At 31.9% G+C, this 26,635-nt stretch overlaps 1 protein-coding gene across 10 annotated transcripts in view; it reads right to left on the reverse strand.

Annotated features, from left to right (window-relative positions):
• Positions 1 to 7,678: 7,678 nt before the first annotated feature.
• LOC145256434 (serine/threonine-protein kinase PAK mbt-like) overlaps positions 7,679 to 26,635 on the reverse strand; it is a 253,669-nt gene continuing 234,712 nt past the window's right edge. For 9 of the 10 annotated variants that reach the window (XM_080115329.1, XM_080115327.1, XM_080115331.1 and 6 more), the window contains one exon: positions 8,490 to 25,398. In XM_080115329.1, coding sequence (XP_079971455.1) covers positions 25,237 to 25,398 — 162 coding nt within the window. In that variant the 3' untranslated portion in view covers positions 8,490 to 25,236. Of the gene's footprint in view, positions 25,399 to 26,635 lie in introns of all 10 variants that reach the window. The other variant, XM_080115334.1, reaches the window with a different exon arrangement.

Here is a 26,635-nt window from a genome sequence, read left to right on the forward strand (position 1 = left end):
CCATGCCAGAAAATGACTCAAACCTGACACTATCCTATATCTCTAGAGAGTCACCACTGGCCCATGCATGAATCTATTCCGATCTATTGAAGTAAAGTCCTCTCCCGTGTCTATAACCTTTTGAATCGAAAGCCATGTTTAATTTCAGAAGAATTTCTGATAGGTAGCTAATCTGTATGAATCCTGGAGATGGAAAAAAGTTAATTTGTATAAGTCTTGAACTTTCAAATTTACTGACAAAGAGCAAAGATCTTTCTCATGTGGATATGAAAAATTATGTGCAGGAATTCTAACAGATTCAATATTTTTATAGAGTGATTCCGGTTTCTGATTGATTGCTAGCAGAATGTGGCTCCATTTGATTGGTCAGTTCCTATTGCCAGTGTTTAAAATAGAACCTTTCAATTTTCTTTAATCTTTAATACGCTTTTATTATATAAAAATATTGCATGAAGTATTGGTGCCACATCAGGACTGATGTATCTACCACTAGTCTCTCCCTCTTAGACAAGGTCCAAAAAAGAGTCTCCAATCTAATAAGTCCTGTACTATCAACCAAGCTCCAACCTCTGTCCCATCACCACAATGTTGCATCCCTGTGCGTGTTTTACAAGTACTTTAACGAAATATGCTCTAATGAACTCATACCACTTGCCCCCCTCCCCCAGACATACATACCCCAACTAACTCGTCCAACAGAAAAATTCCATCCCTTTACTGTTGAGGCCTCTAGATGCTGGAAAGAGATCTACTCTAAATAGCTTCTCCTTTCAGATTGCTAGATTTTGGAAATCCTTTCCTATTTCATGCTTCCCTGACATGCAAAATTAAATGTAATGCAAACAAACATCTTGCTGCTCAACTCCTCACATAGTCTCCTGTAGACATAATAATAGTTCCTAATGCCCTTGCTTGGGGTGAATAAGAGTAAAAAAAAGAATAGCTTCTCCCCTTTAACTATTTTAGCATTTGGATCCTCTTTCTTTGATAAGCTTTTAGAACCGACTTTCAGTCAAGACCTAAAATGAAAGACATCAAATCTGTTGCTAAGGCCATTGGAAAAATGGATGGATCATTCTGCTGCTCCAGAAAGTACATAATTCCTGATACAATTTCTCTATGTATAAACTAGCAGGGGTGCCCAGCATTACCCGGGTGTTTAGAGGTGTGTGTATGGGGGTGGGGGTGGGGTATATCGAAACAAAATTGGTGAAGTAATAACCCTGTTTAAATATTATAAAATAAAAAAAAACGTTGCCTGGGTGTTTGTAGGTGTAAAAGAAGAAAAAAAAGTTTTGGTAGGGAGGTAGGCTTGAGGCTAAAGCGGGAAAAGCAGGCTGAAACGTTACCTTGATGCGAAAGAGACAGAGAACTGAGAACTGATGAAATTAAACATTTAAAAAAACAGGTTGTCGAACGAACGTCAACGTTTTCTAGGTAAAACATCACGCCATCGTCGTAATCTATAAAAGGCAAAATGTGTGTGACAATTTTGTGTATGTCTTCAAAAGGTTTTTCTCGCACACGGTTCCGAGGTTGTTACGATCGCTTAAAACTGTGTATATAGGTTCTAGATAATAATATGTAGGATTTGGGAACGCATGTAGCTTATAGATTTGTTTACGTCGACTTTTACAAAATTATTGCTATTTTGGCTTCTTGTGTGTTGATTGGGCTTTTTAGTATAAATAAACTGAAACTAAACTCAAACGGACGTTCTCGGCATTGCGCCGGGAAAAACGTCCAGCATGACTTTATTTGACCTTCTTAATTAGGTCAAATGGAAGCAGCAGAGTTAACTTTTATTGCGCATGCCTGATTTTATAGTTAAATAAATAATTTAAAACCTGTTTAATGGTGTCTGTCGCCGTGGCTCAATGGTTAACGTAGCACTTTTGTTTTTCACATATTAATTTCCAACTCAAGGGTACGGGTTCGATTCTCATACTCACCTACCAAAACATTTTTTTTTTATTATATAACCCCCCCCCCCCCGGAGTTTTGATTTACCTCCAGACACCCGGGCATTGCCGGGTACCCCCCCCCTCCCCGCTAGTAGTAGTAGAAAATGAAAATGAACGATTTTTTTGCTACCCCTCGTTGTAGAAAAGTGTCTTGTTGAGGCTGAAGGAATGAATGTTTTTAGCCAATTTTTGGATATTTGTCGTCCAAAGGGTCGATCTTCAAAATGATACCTATCTGGCGAAAATCCGTTGCCTCTATCGAAAGTTTTTGTGAGACATACAAACACACACACACACACACACACACACACACACATTTTGTCTTTTATATATTAGACTTGTGGGGTTACCCGACGTTGCTCGGGACCATATAAACAATAAGAAAATTGAATTTGATTTTGAATATATTTGTTATTCCTAGGAGAGAGGAATTTTTAATGTCTATGTATCATTTGCTATAGCAAAGGAATATTTTACCTACCTAGGACGCGTATTACACGTATGAAATAAGTGTGTCTTACCCAGGATAGGTAATTTACAACATGTATATGAAATAATTTTATCTTTGCAAGGACGAGTAATATACAACACATATTTAAAATAATTTTACCTACACTAAGACGGGTAATTTAAATACATATATGAAACAATTTCACATACTTTTTGTTACCTCAAAACGGACATTACTTTCTCCAATCCAACACCCAAAAGAAAACGCAAGAGCACGTTTAAAATTAACATAATCATGCTTCTTTCTACCCACCACTACAACCATCACATAATTCCCGGATAATTACATAAACATTTTAAAAAATATACATCACCCCCTAAAGAAGCTGGCCTAGTAAACTTTCATAGAAAACCAACAATACATATGTATTGATCTAATTTTGAGATCCTAAACTGTTTAAGCCATATCCGGAATCGGCTTCATAAATGAAGTAATTTTGAGATAGATAATTATTTAAGCTATTTGCGGTACAAACTTTATATTCTACCACCCTAATTTAATCCAGAGCAACGCTGATTATTCTGCTAATATATATTTGCCCCCATCTCATTCAATCCCGGGCATCTCCAGGAATTTTGCTAATATATATTTCCATCAATCTCCTTCAATCCAGGGCAATGCCAAGGATATTGCAAATAAATTATCTTACGTATCTCATTTAAGCTTGAGTAATGTTGGGTATTCTGCTAGTGTATAAGTGCAGCTATCTAATACAATGCGAGCGACGCCAAGTATTCGTCTATTCTGTATTTGTACCTTTGTTATTTAATCCCAGGCGATGCCAAGTATTCTGTTAGTATTTACTTGCACCTGCATTATTAAATCCTATATATTTCCACCTATCTCATTCAATACAGGTCGATGCAGGGTATTCTGCTAATATATATTTCCACCTATCTCATCCAATCCAAAGCGACGCCAGGTATTTTGCTCATATATATTCTCACCTATTTCATTCCATCCCGGGCAACGCCGGGTGTTCTGCTAGTATATAGCTCAATCAATCTCATTAAATCCTGGGCGACGCAATGTTAAGATATATTTCAATCAATCTAATTCAATCCAAGGCAACGCAAGGTATTATGCTAGTATGTATTTGCATCCATCTCATTGGATCCCAGGCGCCCATGTATTCTGCTTGCATACATTTGCATGTATCTCATTCAATCCTATTTCATTCCATCCCGGGCAACGCCGGGTGTTCTGCTAGAATATATCTCAATCAATCTCATTAAATCCTGGGCGACGCAAGGTATTCTGTTAGTATATATTTCAATCAATCTAATTCAATCCGAGGCAACGCCAGGTATTCTGCTAATATATATTTGCATCCATCTCGTTGGATCCCAGGCGTCTCATTGGATCACATTTTCGCTTTTATATATTAGAAAACAAAACGGCCGAGCATGTTTTGTATGTCCAGCAAAAGCTTTTTTCGCAGGGATTCTCGGCGGGAGGGGGGGGAGTTACTATATCTTAGAACTTTTTATATACTCCCTAGATAATAATATCTACGATTTGCAAAGGGACGTCGTATCTAGATTTATTTTGATCGACTTTTATAAAATTCATGCTATTCCATCCTCTTGCATGTTTGTTCGTATTTTTTGTATAAATGCGAAACTAATCGAAAGTGAATGCAGCTTCCTGGCCTTTCATGCCTGCACGTCCAGAAAGCAATTAGCTTTGATCAATGTCGGGGAAACCCCTCATATCAGACAATTGCTATTCATTAGGACATTCCCTTTTTGTGGGGAGCTGGTTTTCCCCAACATCGTGCAGAAACAAATAAATGAAATGCCAGAAAGCTTAACTGACCTTCAGCCAATGTTCATTTCTGCATTCACTTAGCAAGTCAACTTTTTGATTGACATCACTAAATTTGAACGCTTTTCACTTCCTCAATAAAAGTTCACGTTTTCTTTCACTTTCTTTTCCGCCTTCGGGTTCGAGCCTCCCTCCCTGCTAACACTTTTTTTTTCTTTTACACCTCCAAACACCCAGGCAAGGTCAGGTACCTCCACTAGTCTATTATATAAAAGATAAAATGTGTGTGTGTTTGTATGTATGTCAAAAACTATCGACACACGTAACGGAGCCTGACCCTGACGAGAGTAGTATCGTTATGAAGCTCAATCCTTCAGACGACAAATATTGAAAAATTGGTCAAAAACATTTATTTCTTCACCCTCAGCTCGGCCGTTTTTTACAAGGAGGAGTTGCTTTTTTCATAAAAATTTTCGCAAGTCATCATCTCTGTTGGATTGACTTCGCTTAATTTCAATGCTCCCAACTTCCGCTTGTGCCATGGACGCATCAGTTAAGACGTTTTTTTTTTCCTCCTCTGCGTTACGGGTTCAAGAATGCCTGCCTACTACCACTTTTTTTTAAACACCTCTCTCCACCCAAACTGCCTACTGTTGTTTTGATCCTCTACTACCACTTTTTATCCCCCCCCCCCGGGGTTCCTTACTACATCACCTACACACACCCAGGCAATGCTGGATACCCACGCTAGTCTATAATATAAATCTTAAACGTCTGTTTGTGTGTATGTTTGTGTCTCGCTAAAACTTTCAACATATGCAACCAACACTGGCAAAACACTGGCAAAATTAGTATTGTTTGAAAGCTCAGTCTCTCAGCCAAAAAATATCCAAAAATTGGCTAAAAACATTAATTCTTTCGCTGTTAAGTGGGTTATTTTTTACAAAGAGGGGTCACGTTTTTGTCGACATATGCCTTGCAACGACTAAGTTTAATTTGAATCGCACCGACGTTGTATGTCATGGTCAGAGTGGCGACTAAACGGTTTACTTTTTTTTTCATTAGCGTTACAGATTCGAGCCTGCCTGCTTTTTTTTTTTTTGTGCTCACATGGGTACTCGATGCTATTTACATTTTTTTTTTAGGGGTTGGTTAATTTTTTATTTGTGTTTGAAACATTTTTGGGGGTTCTGTTGATCAATACCCTTACCATAAAACCTCTCCACACCCGGGTAATGGTGGGTACCTCTGCCAGTATATAATAAAGTGAAGTACTGCTGTCTTATCTGAGGAGGTGCTGTTCAGAGGACGCTTTTTTACCTTGACAGAGTGCAAAAATAAACTTCACAATCTTATAGGGAATGACCTCTTTACCCTGCAGCTTCTTTCACACAGGAGAGATGTTGCTAGCCTCTTTCTGCTGTATCATTTATAGTAGGTTCTTGACTAAGTCTCTTCCTGCGAAACATTTACAGCAAGAACTCACCAAGCTGCAACAATAATAAACAACTTTCATTTCTCTCTCTCTGTACTAAAAACCAAATGGAACTTTCATGAACAGTACAGCATAATATCATGTTGACACACCAGTTCTCATTAGATCATCAAAGTTAAGCAATACTGAACCTGGTCAATACCAGATGGGTGACCATTTGGGAATATTAACCAATGTAGGAGGACGTCAACACATCCTTGCAATAACTACAAAAACATGATGTCATCATCTCCCCTAACTAGGATATACATGCAACCGGGCACTGCTTGTGAATTTAATATTCCCTAGACACTTCCTCCTTCAAAGGTGGTTGGTTCCACTTGCCTAAAGTAAATGCTGTTGGATAAATATAAACAGTTTTTCTAGTACATCCCATATGTGGAACAAAATACTGTGAGGTTGCTTCCCAATCAACTACAACATGGTCATTTTCAAGTCTAATGTAAACAAATATTTGTTTCACTCTCTTGGATAATCAAGTCTGCTTAAGTAATCTTTTACCCATTCAACCCAACTGTTTTCCAATTCTCTCGCGGTGGCGATCATAGTCAAACTGATGATCTTTCTAACCATTATCCTTGAGTGTCACCTTGGTCTTGATAAGTAGCGATTCATCAATAAAACAAAGTTTTAATTCAAAAATTTAAATGATAGTATCAATTGAATTAACCATACGTATTTTACAAAATCATTTTAACTTTTTCAATGACAGTAAATTAAAAAAAAAAAGCCAATTTTTTTCTCAGAAAATCACTTTTTTTTCATATTTTAAAAGAAAAAAATAAGAACAAATATTTGTAGACATAAGAAAAGAACTACATATGGAACAGTTGAAGTAACAGGGTCAGTTAGCAGGAGAATGCCAAAAAAAAAAAAGATCAAAGGAAATGATAAGGAAGAATTTGAGAGAAAGAGGGATGAATAAAGACCTGGACAGAGATATGTTAGTTTGGAAGTCAATTTCTGAAAGCCATCCAATGTCAGCATGTAAAATGGATGTTAAAACAAATATGATGATGATTGCATGTTAAAATTTAAATTTTATTATAATAATGATAATGATGATGATGGAAATTCAGTACTTGTGCAGAATGTTGAATTTTACAACTAACGCATGTCAGGTGAAAACACTATTACATAGTTACGTGCCATGTCGAAATTAGTATAAATTCCAAAAATTAATGATTACAAGTAACAATAAAACTTATTGAATTATCGAGTTTTATCATAGGTTTTAAAGTTTAATACTTAATATTATTTATGAGAAATTGAGTTATCTCCCTTACTTTCCTTGACTTTGCCATTGAAAAAAATGGAAAAATCGCCGCTCACTAGTCTCTTCAATCAATTCTATTTTTACTTTATATATTATTATTATTATAATTTTTTTGGATCTTTTGAGACAAGGTCTTCATAATTTATGTATTCATTTTTTTTTGCAAACTGTTATTCTCATCTTTTTAGTTGTTTCAACCAACTCATCCCCTGGCCTCCTTCATGTGGTTAATTATGACGGGATAGGAACGCCGAGTATTGGAAGAGTATCCCCAGTAATTACTGCCTTCCATAGTTGTTGTTTTGGCCAACTAATCCTCTAGCTTGCTTTGAGTAGGATTGAAACCTGGAACCATAGAAACTTAACGCCTCTATCCCCTGTAACTATACATTTTTCGTAATTCATACTAATTTCAGCATGAGAACTTACATAATGTTTTTACTGGAAATGCACTGGCTTCAGAATTAACCAAATATTCTGTTTCAAATTTGTAATTCCACGATCATAGAAAATTGGAGAGAGAGAGAGAGAGAGAGAGAGAGAGAGAGAGAGGTGAATTTCAGTAAAATAATTAAAAAATTACGATGAAGGTAAAAATAAAAAATAAGCTAATTTCTGCCAATTTTATCAGAAAGAAAAAAGAAGAAAATAACAAAAACAAAATATGCAATTTAAAAATTTTATTTATTTTTCAAAATTAATTTTATGAAATTTCAAAATCATTTTTCTTTTAGCTTTCAATTCTTAACACATTACAACCTTTTATGTTTAAGTTTTATACAGAAAAAAAATATATGCCCCAGTTTTTGGTAAATAAAAGCAGAGTGGGGGAGGCAGTTAATGAAAATATTTTGCATTTGGGAAACAAATTCTTTGTTTGTTCTGTTTGGAGTCTCTTGGAAACAATTTATATATGTATACGAATTATTGAATACAAGTTGCTATTCTACCCATAGCTGGGGATGGGGTGATTTTCGGATCCATACTTTTATCAACAGTATCAATGTATAAATGAATACAGTCAACCGAATCCATTAGAACATCCATTGAATACACTTTTACCCACAGTCTGAGATTTAGCTGCCTCTTCACGAGGGCAGAGTTAGACACAAGGTCGGTTTTTAATGTGGGAAAATTCAAGCCCTCCCCCCCTCCCAAAGAGGCACTCTGGATTGGGATAAAAATTAAAATTTCCTCAGTTCATCATTAACCGAGGACAGAAAAAATGAAGTGTAGTATCAGAACAGATACTATACTTTGCTCCGAACCGAACGGCGAAATCTGATATTTACAAAGTGGCATTAATGCATGAAACGGATCTGGGTTTCATCTCAATTGACCGACTCCAGAACCTGCATCAATAATTTGTGTATTTTTTTGGTTTGTTTGTTCATGCTTAACAACCTTTCAATCATTATAAGGTCATTCCAGGTCAAACAGTATTTTATTTTTAGAACAAGGCTTTTTTTTTAAAAAAAAAAACAACAAAAAAAACAAAAAAAAAACAATGTTTCCTTTTTTGAGATGTTTTTAGAATGTGAAATTTGATCATTCATATTGTGCGAGTGATTTTGTTTGATTTTTTTTTTTTTTTAATATTAATATGCTATTTTTCTTCTTTTATGTTATTTAACATTATTTGAGCCATTCTTTTGAAGAGTTTTTCAAATTGCTTGATAAGAAAGTAATTAACATTTCTAAGCAGGTTAATTGGTATTTTTTCTTGTCAGTTCTTATTTTGTGCATACTGGATTTTTTTTAATGGGACAAATTAACAGCATATCAAAAAGCAATATATTCCTCGAAACGGAGATCGAAAAAAAAAATTCGATCTAAAATTTATTTGCCGTATAAAAATATCGGATAGAATGATTTTGTCGTTTTATTTAATTTTTTTTACAATGTATCATCTGTTTCTCGTTTAAGGCCAAAACACAATTTCCTTATATAAACTTCATTGTATATGATTAGTTGAACACAAGTTGCTATTTTTTTATTTACATGTTCCATGTGGGGGTCGATTATAAGTTCATACCATGCTTATACACAAGATCCAATAAGGTTTTAAAAAGTCAGTGTACTAAGTGAACTATACTCTGATCTACAAAAATGCCTGAGCAGCATTTCCCAGTAGAAGCACTTTGGGTGATTAGTAATAAACACACGCCTTCTCAGAGAGAAAATAAAGCCAGAGAGAATCAATCTTCTATTATTGAACAAACCATACCTCAGCCCGACAACAACAAAGCCATCATCAGACTGACTGACAAAGATGAATGCTTGACTGGTATGAACAACACTTAAGCTGCATCAGATACCATGGCCATCCCTATAACAGGCAAATTTATCTAAAATTTAGAGTTTTTGACTGGAAGCAATTTTTATGATCAGTAAACAGAGATTTCACTTAGGATGCCACCACGTATAAACTTGGCCACTTATCACAGTAGCAGTATGCCTTGTTTGGGATTTAAGAAAAAAAAATGATTTTGATAGAACACATCTTTGCATTTATCAAATTAGCATTTTTGTGGAACACATTACCACAGGACAATTTCCCTGCTGATTACAACATGGCTGTTATAAAATCCAAAGTCAACATAATGATGAACTCGTAGCATTCGTAAATATCCATGACTAACCTGACACGCAGCAAAACCCCAACCCTTTCACTCTAAAGATTCCTTAATGTCAGAAAGCCTTCTACTCTTATATTTTCTTCACTCAAACTGCTAAACTTTGGAATCCTCTCCCAGTTTCCTGCTTCTTAACATGTACAAGTTTAAATGTAATACAAACAAACATTTTGCTGTTCAACTCCCTACTTAAAGTTTTTGTAGGCATGGTCCCTAATTCAAAGTAACCCCTTTACATCTTAGTGGCATCGATAAAGTGGAGTAAAAATAGTCATTAACCGTCCTCATTAAGTAATAAATCCTGTTCATCTCACTCATCATTTTCAATCATCTCATAATATTCTTCATCTTACAACTGACAATCAATACATCTCATTAAACATTATCTTTGAGTGGATTTTGTCCTTGATAAGTGATAACGCATTAGTAAAAAAAAAGAAAGATTTTAATTTGTAATAAAATTTTAAATTATTTTTTTAATTAGCAAACGTTTTGTTAAGAATAGAAGCAATTATAAATCTTTAAAAAAAAAAAAAAAAAAAAATCCTGTAGTTTGTTTCAAGCATTCTACAGAAAGTATAAATAGTAGCGTTGGGATAATTCATTGGAAGCGGAAAAATTTGAGTCTAATTTCTGATTGTTGTTTTTTTTTTTTTTTTTTTTTTAGTTTTATTGTTTTAAACTTAATTTTCTGTTACTGGCACAAGTGAAAAACATAACTGAAAATCTCAACCAGTTTATCAAAACGTTGGATAAATGAAAACATTAAACAGTTTGTCAAATTAAAAAGCAAATTATATTTAAATTTGGATATAAACGAAAACTCTTTGCTACTCCCCCTCCCCCCTCTACTTTTTAGAATCGGAATTTGTAATTGTATTGGAATTGAGAATATAGAACAGAATTAGTAATTGCATTGGAATCGGGGGAAAATATTGGAATTGTCCAATCATTAATAGATTTGAGGGTTAGATGTCTGTCAATGCTATCTTACCGGATGACTTGAAAAGATGCCAGAGTGAGAACGAGATAATAGTAGAAATAAAGAGACAGTACATAATGTATTCATTTTTATTTATTTATTTTTTTTTTACTTATTGTTTTTGTCTTTAGTTTTGCATTATATGGTGTCAAAGTTTTTCTATTATTTTGAAGGTAATATCTCCTTTTCAAAGTCCATACTGAAAAATATCTTTGTTGCAAAAACATTATTTATTATGTTGCAAAAACATTATTTATTATGACACATACTTTGTAAAGGAGGTATTAACTTCAAAATATTACAAGAATTTAGACAACTTATAATGCACGATTGATTGAAGATAAAAAAAAAAACAAAAAAACTATTGCATTAGATACTGCCTCCTTGTATCTATTATCTCGTTTCTAAACTATATATTTTTCACTCAGTGACTTACATTGTATTGTCAGTCTTATCAATTAATTATACATCTCTCTATATAACTCATTATCTCTGTGTGTAGGTTTGCTATAGAAAGAAATGTTAGGGAATCTACATAAAATCTAAAAGTGTATTCTTATATAAAATGTACCAGGGAAAACAATGTAAGTGGCACCAACCCCCTAAAGAGTTATAACCTTAAAATCTCAAATATTTATAAAATTTCAATCATGTGTATAAATCTCTCCAGGGAAGACGATGGAAGTGGTCCCAAGTCTACGATACTGTTCAAAATATCTACGTGTCCTCACTTCTAAGTAACCCATTAAGATAAAACTCCTATAAAACTTCAACTACGTTTATCCAATATCCAATTTTTATGGAATTTCAACACTACGTATTTGACATTAATTCAGACAGTTTTCCAACATTTCAGCTTTCTCTGACTTTATTAGGGGGTGAAACAGGAGGCGGGGGGCAGTAAAAACAAAGAACGTCATATGGTGTTATGAGCATAGTGAAAAGTAGATAGTGAGCTGCGTTCAATTCAGAACAACGTCAGGTATTTTTGCTAGTTAATTATAAATAACTGTTATAGATAATGAAAATTTGTTTTTTATAATTAAACGTTGAAGAAATACAAAAAAAAAGATGTTATTTATTTACAATACATATATGTGCACACATATCAGCAAGAGACGTTATATGTGCATAAAATTTGTGAACTTTTTCACTATTAATGAGAACAAAAACAAGTTCAAATTTTATTACAAAAATTCAAACATTTGCGATAAAACAAAAAATTTCTCTAGCTTTCTTGCTTTAAAGCTAATACGAAGAAAATATTTGAGAAAATTTGTGGAAAAAATATGCAATTTAGTATTCACATGAGTCACTGAATTTTTTTTTTTTTTTTTTTTACACAAAGGAGTCACCAATTATCAAGGCTCGAAGACCACTTAAGGATAAGGGTTAATGAGTGTACAGTAGTCAATGGGACAATATCGTAGTCATCGTTAGTAGTAGATATTTGGAAAATTGGATTACTTAAGTAATGACGGCTCATCAAGAACTTGTTTACATTGGACTTGAATATGATCATAATGTAGTCAGCTGGAATACAGGGAAACGGGAGACAGTTCTACAGGCATGCAGTTCTAAGAAAGAAGCCTTGTTCATGGAATCTATGTTTAAGTGTAAGCACAGATATAGAGTTGGGAAATAATTGATTTCTTTCAGATAGACGACTGTTTGGAGTTCAAACAAGCATTTGTCATGAAAATAAAGTAGAAACAGACTCGCAACATCTCTTCTGTGAGAAAGGGGTTGCAGAGAAGAGAAAGGAGCATCCTCCACTACTAGGCTATGAAATCTATTTTGAACTGTCAGGGCATGATAGGGTCTTCTAGCAGCTCCTGTCCAAATGTGGCAACAGTACTCCATCCTTGGACATACTTGGCTCTTATGCAGGTAGAGAATTACATCAACAGTGAGATGTCTACTGGAGCGGTAGAAGGATCCCACCATTTTTCCAGCAACCTTGGCAACGGATTTGATGTACGTGTTCCATCTCAGATCAGGAGTAAAGACCCAGAAGTTTGTCAAGACGAGAGATATTCATTTCAATTGATACCAGATGGGGATCAGAGTGTTGATGATGAAAAGATAGAAGTTTGGTTTTAGATGCATTAAAATTAACCAGCCACCTCTTTCCCCTATTGCACCACATGCTCAAGATCAGAGAAGAGAGAATCAGAGAGAACTTGGTCATTTACAGCCTTGGATGTGCTGCCATAGATGGTAGTGTCATCAGCATAAATGATCTTAGGAGGATTTGGAAGATTATTGATGTAGATCAGGAAGAGAGTTGGGCCCAGGATGGACCCCTGAGGGACTCCAGCATTAATACTGTATTTATGCATTTTTAAAAATTTTAATTGACAAAAAAACATTTGAAATTATGTTAAGTAAAATAAATCGCTTTAAACAAATTTCAAATACATTTTATGTCAACTGTTTTTGCATATTATAAAAAAAAAAGAGAAAGAAAAGGTCACTTAGTTTAAAAAAATATTCATGCAATGTTTTTTTTTATGTCCTGTTAATTTCTTTAAATTTATAAAACTCATATTCAGTTAAAACATTCTTTATACTTATGTGGGATTTGAACTGTTAATAACATTATAAAAACTACTGCATTAGTAATGTGCATTCTGCCTACCCCCCCCCCCCCCTCAGCCAATCGCATGTTTCTATTTGCATGTGAACATTTAATGAACAAACGAACTGCAGAGATATACTAGCAGGCACCGATCAACATTGTCTGAAATGAATGAGCACCTATGTGCTCCTCTGCCCCCCCCCACTCCCCATATTCTCATTTCTTTTATATATTTTTCAATAAAATGTTTATAGATGTCTAGTACAAATGCAGAGGTCAGAAAATTGTAAAACTCCAAAATTGAGCTTAGTATAGAGCTTTGTTTTCAATTACATCCCTCCAATACAGACATAACATATGGAGAGAGAGAAAAAACAAAGCATATAATTACATGCATGCTTCAGACATTTCTGTTTGTATCCATATAACAATTTTTTTTTTTACAGTTTTCAAAAATGAGATTATCCAATCAGTAAAGATGATGGTTATTGATAATTGATGTCACTAAAGTTTTAAGAAAAAAAAAAAAATCCAATTTTACCCATTTTTAAAATGCATTGTTTCAAAATCAAATTATGTCATCTCATCGACAAAAACAGGACAATCTATTATATAAATGGCAGTTGTTTATTTGTATACCCAGATAAAACTACAAAACAAACACCAACAAGGTTGATATTTTCTTGATCGGCATTGCCCTGGTTCAATAATATATAACATTTAGAAAAGTTTTTTGTTTTTTGACCTTAAACTGATACAGATTTCGTCAGGGAGAAAGTGTTTTCCATCAGTTTTTATAACTAAAGGTGAGTAATTTATTTTTTTAAGGAGTTATTTCTGTTACACGGCTTCATTCCGCAAGTAATTTATTAATATGTGTGCGTGTGCGCATGTCCAAAGAGAGGAGATATAAAGAGAGAGGAGGAAACCGGGGGGTGGGGAGAAAGATAAAAATTTTAGGTACTTGTACAGTTTAATCAAGACATTAAATAAAAATATCGAAAAAAGATTATATTGTATGTATGTACCTATTATGGACTGAAGATCTTCGAAAAAAAAATTCACTTCGAGTATTTTTTTTTTTTTTACAGCAGTAAAACACGTTTTTATGACAGCGAGTGGAAGGTAGGCATCTTTGAATTTTTTTAACACGCCACAGCGAGATAACTCAGTTTAAAGCACTGACACTCCCTTCCCATCTTTAATACGAGCTTTTCCTAAAAATCGAAAGTTTTGCTCGGGATCATAAATTGTTTTTTTTTTTTTTTTGCTGTAAAAAAAAAAACAAACAAAAAAAAAAAAAAAACACTACTTGATGAAATTAAGTTAAATTTTTCCAGAGAATTTCATTCTATAATGGATGCATAAAATATAACTTTTTTTTTTTTTTGGTATTTTCATTTTTTAATGTCTTGATTAAACTACAAGTACCATGATTTTTAATAGAAATATGTTACACTTCTGCCTCAAGCAATGTCAAGTAACCCTGCTAGTCTAATATATATATATATATATATATATATATATATATATATATATATATAAAAAGAAGTGATATTCATTTAATTAATTTGAAGAATTTAGCTGACAATTATTTTTATGGTAAGAAAACAGAATATTTACTGTTTTAAACAGAATTAAATTGCTACAATTTTAAATAAATAAAACAGTAGATTATGCATGTATGTGTGAAAATATTTAACCGATAAACTCTTAAACTACGGGTCACATAACACAGAAATTAACAGGAAATAGTAATCATACACCAAGGATTGTTTATAATGAGTAAAATCTTTGTTTGGATGGATGAATAACATGTACAGAAGTCAGCAAGTTAAAATGTTCATTTCAACTTGATAACATATTTGTATTAGTTTGCTCATGCATAAAATAATCATAGCTTAAAGTGTTTTAATTTTCAAACTTTTTTTTATCTGTCTGTTGGATTAGTTCAAACAATAGTGAACATGCCTGGTGAGCTAAATGTTTTGGTTTTGATTGTAGCTGATGGCAGCCAAGTCATTTTTTTTTTTACTTTGAAATCAGTACTATATATTAGTACTACATATTAGGTACAATAAATATTCAATAGAGAATTGGTTTGGTAACAATACAAAATCTGCATGGCTATAAATTGATTCAAGCCCCCTTTCCCTTGCTAGTTTTAAATAAACTTATTCATTTTGTTTGCTTAAAGAATATGACAATCTTTGGGGGACATTTATTATTTCAATAGGAATTGTATCACATTTGGTTTTTACTGCCATTCAACATATCATACTGACATGTGGTGAACAGCTTTAAGAAATCAACTTCTAAAATAATTTATCTCTGCCCAGGTCTTTATTTTCCCCCCTTTTCCCTCCTCAGGTCTATTCTTATGTCCATCCTGTGAACTAAACCTGCTACATCAACTGTTTCATGTCTACTCATCTAAAAACTCATCTATTCTTACAATGTGTCCATATCATCAAAGTCGCCTGTTCTGCACACACTGTTTTATTAAAAGTAAATCATACAAATAAATATAGAAAGCACAGTGGAATATATTGTATGCATATTATTATGAATATACGTTTAGAGTTTGACAGAAAGGATGAAATGGTGGTCATGGGCCAAATAATAATCTATAAATATAAAAGCGAAAATGTACGTTCGTATGTGTGTTCGCTTTTTCTGTATGTCTACAAAAGGCTTTTTTCAGAGAAGCGGTCGGTTGCCTAACAACTTTTTATATCACATGTAAATCGTAATATCTCAGAGTTAACAACGGGTGTCTATTTAATTTGCTCTACTTCGGGAAGATAAATATTCAACATTTGTCGCTCGCCGCATGTGGGTTAGTCTTTTTCCTATAACATCTTGGGAAAATTAAAAATGAAAAAAAAAAAGCGTTCTCGCAGTAAATGAAATACTATCCCGCAGTCAAACTGGACCTCATTAAGTCATTAAAATGTGCACCTGCCAAATCCAAATAATTAAATAAATTCAAACGTGTTTCCGTTAGCATCTCGCGGTGGCCCAACCGTCGCACTCTTTTTTTTCACACTTTAATTTACAACTTTACCTCAACGGTTCGGGTTCGATCCTCATACTTACCTACCAAAACATTTTTTTTTTATTTAACCCCCCGGAGTTTTGATTTACCCAAAACCACACACACCTCCAAAGACCCAGGCAACGCCGGGTACCCCTCGCTAGTAATAAATAAAAAACAGTAGATAATTACTTGTGTAGAGAAAAGAAAAAAAATTAATAGAAATACGCTAAGGAATTTCATGTTTGTACATATTACCTTTCATGTACGTTTTAAAAAATAAGATCGTCCAATCAGCAAAGATGGTGATTAATTTAAGTAAACAATTTCGACTGTACCTATTTTAAAATGAATTGTTCCAAAATCAAATTATAGTCCTGTTGACTAAAGCAATACAATTTTAAACAAAATCATTTCAAAATGTAACATAATATGATGTACGAATGTTTTTTTTATATGGAGTTAAAAAATAAATAAATAAATATATAAAAAAAATAATAAAGGTAAATAATAAAAAAAAAAAACAAATATTCAAATTATAAGTAATTCTTTATTGGCTCATCTAACCGATGTTTCGGTTATAGTTTTCTCAAAATTTATGAACTGACAAAATGAGGCAAACAAAACAGCTACAATAGAAAAATATTTTATGTAGAAATTGTGTTTTTGTTTATAAAAATGGTAGAAATTTAGTTTTGTTGCATCAGTTAACTTGCGTTGCGAATGTGTTTCACCATGAAATAAAAGGGGATCAACAAAAATAACAACTTTGTCCTCCATCAATATTTTTTTTTCTTCTGCGACAAGCTAGTCATATTGAATGTCTACATTTTTCATTTTCAACTTAAATTGCATTTTAACAAAAAAAAAAAAAAAAAAAAATCCCTATCTTTAATTGCGCAAAAGCTGCCAAACCATTTTAAAAATTAAATACAATGGCATGGTTCCATGAAAAGAAAAAAAAAGCATTTAATACACATACACGCGCGTGTGTGTGTGTGTGTGTGTACACACAAGAGGAATACCTGTTCCAGGGCAGATAAAATTAATTCCCTAAACAACACTTATGTCTCTTTATAAAGATTAAAATCAAAATAAAATGATACTAAAACTTATGTTTAGAATACTTAGTATATTTCTCAAAATCAATTTCATGTTTTTAATTCTAGAAAATGTTTAAACTTTAAGACTTAAATTTAAAAAGAAATTGAAATTCAGAGAATCTTGCTTAATCAGCGAACTATGGATCAGATTACAAATCTGAAATATTTGAATTTGGATAATATTTACTAACTTAGTAAAAAGTTCATAAAAATCGCGAATTTTCACAATTGGTTTCCAACTTACCTCCCTTTTGCATAAATTTAAACCAAGTACAGCCCACTTTCGGATTCCTTACACACCTAGCAGCTGTGTTCCAAAATTCATAATGATCGGTTAATTAGTTTAGGAGTGAATCCTGTACATACAAATATATACACATTTCTAACTTCATATACATAGACATATATCAAGTAGTGACAGTTTACAGAGGACCCCCCCCCCAAAAAAAAAACCACCTTAAATGTTGCACGTCTACACCATTTTTTGTTTCAACAACTTTTGCTGTCTTTTAACCTTTTTTCATGTGATGCAAATTTCATAGTAAGATCACATTTTTTTTTTTTATTGCTTTATTCTGCAAAGGTTTTATTCCCCTTATGCCCACTTTATTTTGCTCATAAAAATCCTAATACATTCATATCCAAAGAGAATTTTGAATTCATGATTTATATCACACTGTTGGATACCCTACCCCCTTGCATATATACGAGTTATAGATGAAACAATTGTGTGTGGAGATATGTATATATATGTGTGTGTGTGTGTGTGTGTGTGTGTGTGTGTGCTACAGAAGATCAGAAAAACATTGGTACCGTTGGTTGCAAATCAAATACAAAGAGGACTAGTATCTGAGAGAGTCTGACAGACCAATTGTGTTCCCTTTGTGTTGGATTTGAAATCGATGCTATTCTGTAACACAAATATAAATAGTCATGCGAGATGGGCAAGCGGGTAAGGGGTTTAGGCTCATTACCATGCGGTCCCGATTTCGAATCTCGCTAGATACAGCCACTCTGATGAGTCGTAAACGACGAAACACGTGTCAATGGATAATTATATTTTAAAAATAATGTCCTTATATTAACATTCTTTATAATAGAGCATTTGATTGGGGTTCTCTCCCACAAACCACTTTACACATATTTATAGAAAAGAAAAATTATAAATCAGAGTTATTTCACGATAAAAAAAATCTCGTTGCTAGAGAATTTTGCTCAAGAAACATGTATATAAACAAAAATCTAAATTATAAAAATATATTCAGAGACACTTGTAAAAGGTTCCAATTTGATAATTTCTTAATTATTTTGATTGAGTTTGCCTTAATTTCAGAAGAGCTTATTCAAGGAATATTTTATTTGCATTAGATTTTTTTCTGAACATTTGATTTTTTTTTTAGAAAAAAGTTTTAGCTTTATATATATATATATATATATATATATATATATACACACACACACACACACACACAAGTCTATATTCCAAATTCCAAGATGTTAATCTTACCGTTTATTTCTTTCAGCATGTTAAAATGTTCAATTCTTGACAGCACCTGTTTTATCAATTTTTGCATATTTTCTGCCCGATTCACCAGAAGAATAAGAACACATTAAATTAACTTAAAAAAAAAAAAAGAAGATTTTGTAAATATCAAAAAAACAATGCAACTACTCTTCGGATTTTTTTCAGCTTAAAGTAATCATGCCCAAATCCTTTTTTCCTTTCTTTTCATTTTAAAGTTAACAAGTTCTTATTTTTCTGATGAGTCAGGGCGGAAAATATTACAAAATTGACAAAATAATTATATGATTGTTTCTGTGCTATGAAACAGGTGCTGTCAAGAATTGGACATTTTAACATGCTGAAAGAAATAAACGGTAAGATTAACAACATCTTGGAATTTGGAATATAGACGTTATGTCATTTATTTGTATATGCTCTGTAGTTATATTTAACATACATTGAGCTTTATAAATAAATGGATTCGTATAACAGTGAAATATATAGAATAAGCATATTTTCTTCATAAACAAATATATATGATGGATGACTACATTTATCCCCTTCCTTTGATTGAGCACTATAATAAATAAAATTGCCAACTACCATTAGTGATAATGCAAAGAGTTTCATAAAAATGAATGGTAATTGGTAGTGTTTATATAAACATTAGGATTTCACTTACTCATACATACGGTTGAATGGTTGAGAGCATTAATTATCAACTAAGCAGTCGAATTTTGATCTTGAATTGAGGCACTTGCTCGTCTAGCCACACTAAAGAACTGTGATACAGCTAAACAATCTGTGAATGATGTGTTTGTATGTTATTAAACAGTTTATTTCAGAAATGAATTTTAACTTAAAAATGTTTTTCTTTTGCATAAAGTTATCCATGATCAGCTGAAAACAATTCAAAAGTTATTCTGGTTGAGATTAATCCATATTTTTTTCTTTTTTAATAAAAAATAAATCGTTAAATACCCAGGATATACTTAACAACTGCAGATTAAAATAAGTTAAATAATTTATATATGTGAAATTATAATTAATATATTTTGAACTTATGAAATCTACTCCAATTAAAATATATGCTTGAAGCATTGCTGCTAACATAAGTATGTAGGCATTTAATAAGGCTGTTTACAATGCAGAAAAAACCCCCCCAGAACAATGAAAGATGTGATATTTTTCTTCAAAAAACTCAAGATTTACCGAAAAAATAAATAAATAGGTAACAACCATCTTGGGATGTTCCTTCTTTGAAAATGGAAAGAATATTTGTTGTTTGAGAAGAAGATTTCTTTCAAAATATTTCCCGCCATTTTGGATGCTTATTAATGGCGAGTGGAAGATTTACCGGAAAAAATACTTTTTAAAAAAGTATCATAGAGATTATCTCCAATTATTTGTTTTGTTCAACTCCTTTTTCATGATTTCATTTTGCTCCGACATTGCAAACAGCTTGAATAAATACACATTCATATATGCTTAAGTTTGTTAGAATTTTGGAAAGAATTGCAGACAGAACAGACAATGTTATTCAACATAAGAAAATGTTCTTCACACATTCTATATAACGGAAAGATCAATTTTACATATACATCAACTGTATAAACAATGCATAGTCTAGAAAATCAAAATAAAGACCGCCCTCCTCCTCCTCAGTCATGCCATCGAAGGAACAACAGTTTTAATAAGGCTAAATTTGCAATGTGAATATACATTTGAGTGTGAAGAGAGTCTTGAATAGGAGACCAACTATAGATCCCTTTTGTTTGGATTTCATACTGATGTTGTTCTGATCTTCTGATAGACATAAATAAATATTAAACTCATTTAAAAATTCTCTTAATCAGGCACTATTGGGATTTTCTCACAAATTAAAAAACAAACAAAAAAACATCAAAATGTAGATTTTACAATAGCTAATATATATTTTATTTGAATATTATATATTATTGTGTCCGTGGGGGAATACCCAAGTTTCATCTATCTAATTATCCTGGATTTAGGAGAAAATCTGGCTTGATTATATCCAGAAAGATTCATATTCCTGTGAATAGCTTTGATATCTGAAGTTGGCCACCAATGAAATTTATGGTTGCTCCCCTATAAAAATATTTATGGATGGTTTTATCTGCTTGTTATTTGATAAAAGGATAGAGTTGCATTGAATTCTTTAAAAAAAAAAAAAAAAAAAAAAAGAAAGAATTGTAAGCCATTTAATATGGAAACATTGTTTTTAGCTTATATATAGTGTGTGTGTAAATATGCTCGATTGTTTAGGTGTAATTGAACACTTTAGCAATATAATTTGGTAATTTACTTATTAGGTCTTTTTTTATGCTTGTGCATTATAATTGGATATTTAAAAAAAAACAAAAAAAACATGCATTTTAAGTATGAACACCATTATGTAATTATAGGTCATGCTGAAATTAGTAAAAATTACAAAAACTACGAAAAATAATTGAGTAGAAAATTTGCTAGAACTATTTCTTTTTTACAAAAAAAAATTTGAAAACATTATCATCGATCTGCCATTTTGTAATTTGAAATAGAGAACGTAAAACAAGGGAGATAAGTCAGTTTGTCATACGTTAAAATTACATAATTCAATAAATTTTTCTTGTAATTATTTTTCTACTCGATCATTTTCTGTAATATATGGAAGTTTTACTCATTCTGACATGCCATATAATCACTTATCTATAATAGTGCTCTTATTTAAATATCCAATTATAATGCACAAGAACTTTTTTTGGCACTTGTACAGTTTAATCAAGACATTAAAAAATATAAAATATCGAAAAAAGGTTATATTGTATGTATCTGTTATGGAACAAAGTTCTCTGAAAAAAAAGTTTCACTTAATTTCATTGAGTAGGTTTTTTTTTTTTTTTTTACAGTGAAAAAACAATTTGTTATGATACCAAGCAAAAGATTCGATTTTTATGAAGAAAAGCTAGTATTAAAGATGGGGAGGGAGTGTCGGCACTTTAAATTGAGTTATCGCCCCGTGGTGTGTTAAAAAAATTTAAAGATGGCTGACTTCAACGCGCTTTCGGAGATCTTCAATCCAAAATGGATACGTACAATATAACCTTTTTTTTCTTCAATATTTTAATTTTTTAATATCTTGATTAAACTGTACAAGTACCCCTTTTTTAACTTAGAATTGTTTAACATGTTTAATAAGAGATTTTTCTAGAACATCAGTTTGTTATAAATACGTATATACATAATTGGTCTTGCATTAAATATAATGTATCGACTTTCAGTAGAAAAAATGTGTGTATTATTAAACAGAAGTTATCACATTAGAAAATGGATTTTAACTTCTAAAAAAATATAGTTTTTGTATTTTATGAAAAACAAAATGTGATCACAACCATAAGTTTATTCATTCAAATTTGACAAAGTTCAAAATTAAAGGTTTATAAATGAAAATCTGAAGAAAAACTGAATTATTTGAATTTCAGATGTTTTACTAATTGCTTTTTTTCTTTTTAAATAGTTTCAAGTTTTTTTTTAAAATAGTTTCAAGTTTTTCTAAGTTGAATTTTATTGTTTGGAGGTGAGATTCGTGTGCATCCAACCTACATTAAAAAAATCTCACATCAATTTTCCAAAATTTAAGTCTACTATGATCTGTAAAATACAGTTATTAATCAACACTAATTTGCTGTTAAAATTGTGTGCGTGTGATTAGGTCATCATTTTAGAAAATGAATTTTAACTTTGTAAGTTAGAGATTTTGATTTTTACCATTTACAAGAGATGCAATCAGAACATCCAGTGTGTCTTTTATAATCTTTTTGTGTAAAATTTACAAAGTTTAAAATTGGAAAATTTATGAAAATCATAGAAATGCTTCTTGAAACTTTATTTCCTTCAAATTTGTATTAATTTTAGAAAAACTTAAAACCGAGGTGTTGCTTAGTATTTGAAGGTAGACACACTTCATGATTATTCATGACATAGTTATATATCATAAGCTGGTATTTAATAAATATCAGTTGGATCGTCTGTGTAAAAAAGTATGATGTTGCAAGACATGAAAGCTTAATCATATCACAACCTTTTAGTCTACAACATGAATATTAAAACAAGTTCCATCAGAAATTTAAAGTATTTTTCTGAATTAAAAAACATGTTTTATGACAGTCTTTAAACAATATAATTTGGCAGTCTGAAGAATGAAATACAATTTTGATATGAAAAATGCATTTAAGAATATTTTTTTTATAAATTTTTCAAAGGGCACTCATGGTTTTGTGGTAAATCAGAGAGAAAAGGCTGAAAGCAAATGAAGGTTTTATAAAATTATTTTCAAATTTAAACTGAATTTTCTTTCCTTTTTTTGCAAGTGCAATTTTAAAATGAAGGCATAAAAAGGAATCCCAAATTTTCTAAGATTTTAAATTTGAAGAAAAAAGGTCAAATATTTTAATTTATAAACTTTGTCTTCATTTTATCAAAATAAAATTTGAGGATGTGAAGTTATTTCCATTGTTTTAAAAAGATTTTTGGTTAGAAAAATTGAAAGCTAATCGTATGACCCCACCTCACTCCCAAAGATATCATGTCACCTACTATTACAAAGTATGACATGCACACATTATCAAACTATCTTTGAGTGAAATAATGCATTTAATGGTTCGAAAAATATGGAAAATTATATTTGGAAAAAATAATCCAATATTTTATTTTCCTTGATTTTCTACACTGAATACTTTTGGATGCTTTATTAAAAAAAATTTTTTTTACTGTGGTCTCACAACATTAAACCAAAACTCAGAAAGATTGTCTGCAATGTATCATGCAGAAAGATTGCTGGCAACAGAGAAATTGGCCACAACATCTAATTTAGAAAGATGATTGGTAATAGAAGGATTGCCCACAATACACCATACCAGATTGCCAGTAATAACATTCAGAAGAACTGGCCAAAATCTTCAATTCAGAAAAATTGCTAGCAACAATAAATTGCCCACATCTAATTCAGAAAGATTATTAGTAATCTAAATTAAAATTCAAAGAAATTACTCACAAGTCTTCAGAAGAATTGCCTAGAACATCCCATTCAGAAAAATCGCTAGCAACAATAAAATGACCTACATTTTATTCAGAATTACTTGCTAGAAACAATTGCCCATGACATCGTATTCAGAAAGATCATTGGCAACAGAAAAAAATTGCCCACAACATCTAATTCAGGAAGATAGAGCTTTTTTAATGTTTCAGAACAGAAAGGGGGGGGTAGTTAATTCATATTGTGACCAGTGACTAAAATCACAACCAGGTTTAGGATAAACAAGCTAAGAAAAACAAATGAATTGTCTGGAAATATCTTAGAACTCTCTCTCTCTCTCCCTATATATATATATATATATATATATATATAAAATCTTATTTCGTTCTTACCAAAAAAAAAACAAACAAAAAAAATAAAACAAAATAAAAATGATTAAATAGCATCTTGGATACAGAGACTCTGGTGACATGTATATGTATTTACATATATTTATATAACTACTTTGTCCTGACTATAGTGCCTATGGCCACTTATAAGATATAATTTGTTGGGACATAAGACAGAAATATTTTGATATCAAAAAGTTTATAGTCACTGTAACCTTATCCGAAAGATTCCACAATAAAAAAAAAAAATCAAAGCAAAAAGATGGTAGACACACATAAGGCCAAGAGGAGGCTGTGTTCAGCAGTTATAACAGGTTAGTTCTCTTTGTATTGGCTACTTTGGTTACCGATTAATAATAATAAAAAAAATGATCTGTGTCTCTGTATGTTTTTTTTTCTTTTACTAATACAAAAATTTTTTTAATTGCTTGTATATGTCGATAAGAGTTAAACAGGTATGTAGGTCACACAAGAAACGCAACTGCCTCAAATTGCCACGTTCAAAATAGGTCAAGAACATGACACATGGATTGTTCCAAAATTATTAAGACCTCCCAATTTTCATTTCACAGTAGTGTATTTTTTTTATGGGGTGCAGGGGCTATTTTACATAAAAAAAAAAATCATAAGCTGGAATTGTGTAAGCAAAAAGGAATTTGTGTTCATTCTGAACTGATTTAATTTGTTTCCTGCCCCGAGTGGAACTCTTTAACATCATTTGAACATTTGTTTCCTTTTTCAAATTATTCAGATGTATTTCTTTAAAAGTGCTCAAGTGGAAATAGATATTCAGAAATACATTTTTTTTTTAACACTTATATATAAAAATGATTTTATTTAACTCTTATGCATCTGCATATAAAAGGCAATATATATTTATATATATTTATATATATATATGCACGCGTGTGAGTCGGCATCTTGTGTGGGTTTGTTCTGCAGAAGTCGTCCTCTTCCTAGCAAGGACTGTGTCGGAGATTCCTGATCAGTGGAATGAGGCAACTGGGATGATCCGATTGTTGAATGAATGGATGCTGAAGGAGTTCATATGCCGTCGCCCGGGCAGATGGATCACGTACAAGCATCTTCTCAATGAATCCTTGTAGGCGAGGAGATATCTGAAAAAAAAAAAATTTTAAGTGTATAAAAAGGCTATAAGCAATGTAGAATACTGGAATGTTGAAATGACATGATCATAAGATCTTCATTCGTTGGTTTTTTTTTATTATAAATTAGATTATAAATAGATTATAAATGCTTGTATATTTGGTTTTCTAAATCATTCACATATAAAATCAGTATCTGTGGATTTTCTGTTTAATATAACTGGGATGGAAATGTTTTTGATAATTTGAGAATATAATTCGTTTTTGTTAAAAAGAAAAAACAAAAGAATCCTATTAAAAAATTCTTTTATTTCTTTTTAATAAAAGAAATAAATTCACAAAATTATCAAAGACGTTTACCATTCCAGTTATATTAAAGTTTAGATTAACTAATTTATATGCATGAAGAATGATTTTGAAAAATAAATAGCTACAAAAAGATTTATAAATAGGAGCACAAATAAGTCAATATTTGACTTTATTTAAACCACATCCAAGTTTAATAGCTTCAAAATCATTTTGAACGTCAAAGTAATTAGTAAATAATCTCGTCATTTTTATTTATTATTTCTATCATTAGATTAAACAAAAAGGCTAGCATCTTTAGATTTTTTTTGTTTCTTTTTTACATGGAGGTCACCACTTATCAAGGCCCAGAAGCCACTCGGGGATAAGGGTTATTGCGTGTACAGTAATCAATGGGATAGTGTTGTAGTATTCGTTAGTATTGGAGATAAAGTGCTCTAACTTAAGGGGGCAGTTCATCAGGAATTTGTTTATGTTGGACTTGAAGACATCCAAGTTGAAGTCAGGTAGGAAACATACAAGCGGTAGAGAGTTCCACAGGCATGCAGTTCTAAGAAAGAAGCTTTGTAACCTTTTGACATTTCAAAGTAGTTGTGAAGCCTTTTAACTGGCAAACATACTAAATTTATCACAAACAATCAAATTTGGTCATATCCTCCATTATGATCAAATCTAACACATCTATATATAAAGTAGTAGTGTGTGTGTGTGTGTACAACTCTTCTACAGTCCACACTATTGGACCGATCATGACCAAACCTGGCATGATGAGGATTCCCTCCCTCCCCCGTTTTCCAAGGTCCAAGTCATAGCCTATGTATATATACTCTCCTACAGCTCACATTACTGACCGACCATGACCAAACCTAACATGATGGTGCAAACCATTTTTAAGGTTATGGTCAAAGGTTAACGTCATATTTGGTGTGGCTCTTACAACATC

Source organism: Euprymna scolopes, chromosome 32 (genome assembly GCF_053919585.1).
Source record: "Euprymna scolopes isolate OS-2025 chromosome 32, ASM5391958v1, whole genome shotgun sequence".
NCBI classification, from domain to species: domain Eukaryota; kingdom Metazoa; phylum Mollusca; class Cephalopoda; order Sepiida; family Sepiolidae; genus Euprymna; species Euprymna scolopes.